The sequence below is a fragment of the Amblyomma americanum genome, chromosome 5 (genome assembly GCF_052857255.1).
Source record: "Amblyomma americanum isolate KBUSLIRL-KWMA chromosome 5, ASM5285725v1, whole genome shotgun sequence".
In the NCBI taxonomy this organism is placed as follows: Eukaryota; Metazoa; Arthropoda; class Arachnida; order Ixodida; family Ixodidae; genus Amblyomma; species Amblyomma americanum.
Window position 1 is genome coordinate 130,202,228 of NC_135501.1, and position 4,726 is coordinate 130,206,953.

A 4,726-nucleotide genomic window follows, 5' to 3' on the forward strand; every position below is an offset into this window, starting at 1 on the left:
AGCCAAGCGTGTAGAATCCTGCTGGAAAAAAAGCGTCATACTGAAAATAAAGACTCCTTTAAACCCCAGGTTTAACGAACATTCGTAGTTTCCTAAATACAGGGCAATTAAAAGTAAAAAAAATTCGGAAACAAGTTAGGAGCCGCTGCGAAAGTCACAATTTTAAAATTCTGAGAATTATCCAGGCAGTCAACAAATTTCAGTTTTTGAAATTTAAATAAACGTAGTGCCGTTTTTATAGACGAATAATGCTTTTGTATCCGCGGCGAATTCTCACTTTGGTGTGTCCGTCACAGTTGACTTAGAACTAAAATCGAAAGTGTGAAGCTATGTAGAACAACACGGCGCTACCCGAATCTATCACCAGACAGGAAAAAAACACTTGTAAATACAGATCAGGAGAAGAACAGCGTGCTGACAACGATGAAGAGGAGGACCGGAAGAAAAAGAAGGACAGTGTCTGTGCGGCAAAGTGGGCATGTGCCATTGTACGAGGTTAACAGCAACAACAGCAACAAGAACCAACGGACAAAGATGGGTACTGCGGCTGAGGCGGCATTCCGCTGTCTGCCCATGGTACGGGCCGTCCTCGAGCGGTTGCCCGTCGAAGACCTGTTCAGCTGCGCGCGCTACGCCGAGCTCTGGGAACTGGTTGCCGTCGAGCAGCTCAGCGAGAAACTTAGTTTTTTCGTTCGGCTCCAGGATGATTTCGGCCATGCATCATCGGACCGGGCGCTCGTCGAGGAACTGCGGTGGCGCCTCTGCCTGGCACACAAGGCGCGTAGGGAACCTGCGTCGGCGATCATTTTCTGCTCCGACAAGCAATACGAAGCAATGAGCCTCGCTTCGTGTTTCCCGGACGACACCAGCGTCGTCCAGGTCTTCGTGCCAGGTCCTGTCTCGCTCCAACGAAGAGGTGTTCAGAAACGACGCGCTGCCGGTCTTTGCTTACTGGTACTTTTTGAGCGGCGCCCCGGCACCGAACTTGTCTCTGAGTGTCTACCAGGAGCCCCATGTTTGCCAAGAGATGATAAGTCGCCCTTGGTCGCAGAGTTTCCCAACGCCAGGCGTAGGCGCTATCGCTTGACCGGAAAGGTGACGTACCGCCACCGCGAGACTGGACAACCTGCCCGCTTCGCACTCTACGCCAGCAGCGCATTCAGCCCTGCGACCTTCCGGAGACCACCCAGCCTCTATCACGTAGCCAGCAGCGTGCTGTGGACGACGGGCCTCAAAGTGCTTAAGCATCCTCCGGTAGATGAGCGTGGTCCCCCTGAATGTTGGGGCACCATGCTTTTCGGCGAGAAGGCAAGGGCAACTTCGATCAAGTACCGTGCATCTGCGACAGATCTTCAACTGCGCGATCACTTGAACCGTGTACAAAGGAACTTCGGTGACGTCGACAACGCTTTGGTCCTCTTCTTTCAAGAAGAAACAGTGAACATACCCACAGCCGAAGCAATCTGGACCGCATTTATTGGCGCAGCTGTCGTTCTGGGGACGGCAGTGGATTCCTTAGCTTTGGACGTAAATCTTGTGCCATTTAACTTAGAAACACGCGAAGAAAATGCGTCTACACATTTTTTTGAGAAACCTGTCGTCGTCGCAGTCTATGGTGCCAACTAAAGCTTCTCACGCAGTAAACAGGAAGCCGAAATTTTATGCCTGTATGGTGCAGCAAAGCTTTAACTTTTGCTGCCGTTTATGCGATCTGTCTGAGGATAAGAAGCGCTTGAGCACACCTGTTACATTATTGTGCTCAAATTCCGGTCTCCGCGGAACAAGACTCTTTATCACGGTGTGCAGGACACGAGGGACTCGCCGAGTCGTTGAGACTGGCTCATGTAAGGTACAACACACGAAATGGCCTCGGGCCCTCAGCTCACCCCGACCAGAGGCATTACGTCGCGCGAGCATCAGGTCGCTGCTTTTCTTCAGATCCTCTTCTGATTGTACACGGCTATGGAATAAAGGCTGTGTGTGTTTCTCGCACAAGAATCAACTGATTCTTTACAAGTGAGTTATTCTAATGAAGGAAGCAAAAATCATATGTTTTTCCTGCACAAGCGCACACTCTGAACTAGGTGAATAAATAATTAAGGAACATAAAAATTGACACTTCTTTTCGGAGCGTCAGTAATAACTCAAGCATAGCTTACGGAGGTCCTCGCATTCTTTCCTTCATAGAGTTAAGTTTGCTGTCTCGAACTCATTCGATAAATCGAAAAAATTGCTGTATTGAACTTTCGCTTCTGAACCATCAATAAAAAGCGGAATTGTAATATTTTCGTTCACTCCAACTGCTCGTCAATTGCACAAAATTCATAATCTGTTTTGTTGAGAATTATTTACTGAGAGCAGACTAAGTTGCGAAAAAACTATGGGGATTGTTTTAATGCAGGCATAGTTTAATGGCTACCTTTCGGCCTCTCCTTTTCCGCAGGATGTCGGCCTTCCGTGCGTAGACAAAATCAGAAAACTTGAGAAATCGAAACATACGCGAGAACGTTGGGTTCCAGTGGGACTCAAACAGACGCCTTTGAATTCCCAGTCAGCGCCTCTGGCAACTCGGCTACCTCCAAAATGCTCCTTGTGAAGTTTCTACACTCTAAACTGGCAGGATTAAACATGGAGTAAGTTTTGCTCTTGCGCACTAGAAAACTATAGGGCACTATAGCGCACCATAGGACAGCTTATTCCCTGTTTACTCCATATAGGCGTGTTCGTGTTGAGAGTGTATAGTTAGTAATTCTACTTACCTTATCCTTGTTCGATGTAGCGGCCATTGTACGTTTCATTTAGAGCCATTTCTAGCATTTTACAAGTCCAGCATTCATGGAAAAATAATTTGAAGATTGAAATATTGCAAGGTGCGGCTGTGGAAATATTGAATTTAATCATCTATTCTTCCATCCCGTAGCAAAATCTTTCTTTTAATGTTTTTCCATGGCTTGTATCTAGCAGTTAAGACACTCTGAGAAAACCAATGGGAAGGTTTTGACACTAGGAAAATAAGTAGACGTAGTAGCAAAAAATTGCAAGCCCACTGAGGAGACATCTACGGGTATATTGAAGGCTATAGTGAACTCTTATGATGTTTGAAAAAAATTGCGCTCATAAGCTATTTCCTGCTGAAAGTTTTTGTCGAGAATGGTTGGGTATAATCGCGGTTTGCTCGTCCTCCAAGGCACCGTTTTGTGCAAAGAATCAAAAGCCCTTACATTTGCCAAGTTGACTTCCGTTGCTTAATTGCAGTTGGACGGTACCATACTTCTCCAGTTTTGTCGCTTCAACGGTGTCGACCGAGTGTGTTGGAGTGTGCTGCGAATGCTCCGTAGATGCATGTATGAAATCAGACAATCAGACCACTGTTGGCACAGCCCAGTGTAAATATGGCTGCTCACTAAAAGGGAAATGTGAAAAGGTATATGCGCACAGACCTTCAAGTCCCCACTGAACAGTTGGTGGCGGAGGAAGCTTAACGGTTCGCAGGGTTGTGTTTGAAGTTGACATTGATCACATGGCCTTCGTCATGATTGATGGCAGGAATGATGAGCGCAACAAAACGTCTGATCAATGTTTGCTGGCAACGCTCGATGTCTACGCATGCCATGAAAACGCGGCTTAGCACACACGAATTCGTGCAGCGGAATAGTCATGGCGCAGTACACAGTAGGCCACAAACTGCTTTTAATCTAACTACTCTTAAATCAAGCGCACTTTTGTTACCCCGCTCACATACACTGTGATATCAATTGTTGTTCCGTAACAACACTATCTGTCCTCAGCTTTACCTGGATACGTGAGAAGAGTTATGACCTTTAACGCCTGGCATCTGGTAACGCTGCAGCAAACAAAGAGCTTGTTCTTGGGAAGGTTATTTATAAACGTTCTGCGCTGACTGCAACATTTGTCTGCCTTAATAGGTACCTTACTCCGCTGGACTGTCTGCATGCTGTGGCGCCGACTGATTATTTCGCTGCGGAGTTTTGTGATTGCATCAAATTCACGGAAAACGTCACAGAAGAGCTGGCGGATGTAGCTTTTCCGTTCCTGATCATTATTAGCTCATCTACATCCACTGCAGGGCAAAATTCCTTTCCCTAATTGTCCATAAGTCAGACGTCTGCTAGCAGCGGTCAGCTTGGCAGTAGAAGCACCAAAAAACACTAAGCTGCTTGAGATGAGTGAGCGACATGAACGTTGTAGGCAAGCGATTATGCTCGTTATACAGATTATACACTGAGAAAAGTTGCGGTGTACATGCAGCAGTTGTGTGTTCAAAGAATTAGACGATGACTGCAGCTTTTGGAATCAAGTCTTATCCATCAACGCTTATGGGTTTTGCCCCCTAAAGCAGAGAATAATGAATTTCCTCTGCGGTCTCTCAAAAAAAAACATGACTGTCGATGTGCAACAATGGACTTATGAGTGCCCCTAATTAAATTCCAATCTTTTTTTATAGCTAACTGTTCTCAGAGATTTTATACAGCTAAAATGGTACCACCCATTCCGTATTAGGTAGTCAGCCACTTGTAGTCTGTACTTACTGAGCAGTAATCTACGGATGCGGTTAGAGACACACAAAGAAAGGAACATGCTTGTCGGCCATGGCGAATTTTATTTTTTTAAGAAGCTTGAATACTTGAATGGTGTAAATATTCGATAAAATGCGTTATGCAAATTTTTATAAGGAAGTCTCAGGAAGACTTTTTATTACACAGAG

General features: G+C 45.8%; 1 protein-coding gene across 1 annotated transcript; it reads left to right on the forward strand.

Moving 5' to 3' along the window:
- The first annotated feature begins 534 nt into the window (after positions 1-534).
- Positions 535-1,626, forward strand: LOC144134190 (uncharacterized). Its single transcript, XM_077667148.1, has one exon. The coding sequence runs from the start codon at positions 535-537 to the stop codon at positions 1,624-1,626; it is 1,092 nt and encodes a 363-aa protein (XP_077523274.1).
- The last annotated feature ends 3,100 nt before the right edge of the window (positions 1,627-4,726 follow it).

Coding starts and splice junctions, on each gene's coding strand:
- LOC144134190 (XM_077667148.1), top strand. CDS start 535: ATGGGTACTGCGGCTGAGGCGGCATTCCGCTGTCTGCCCATGGTACGG.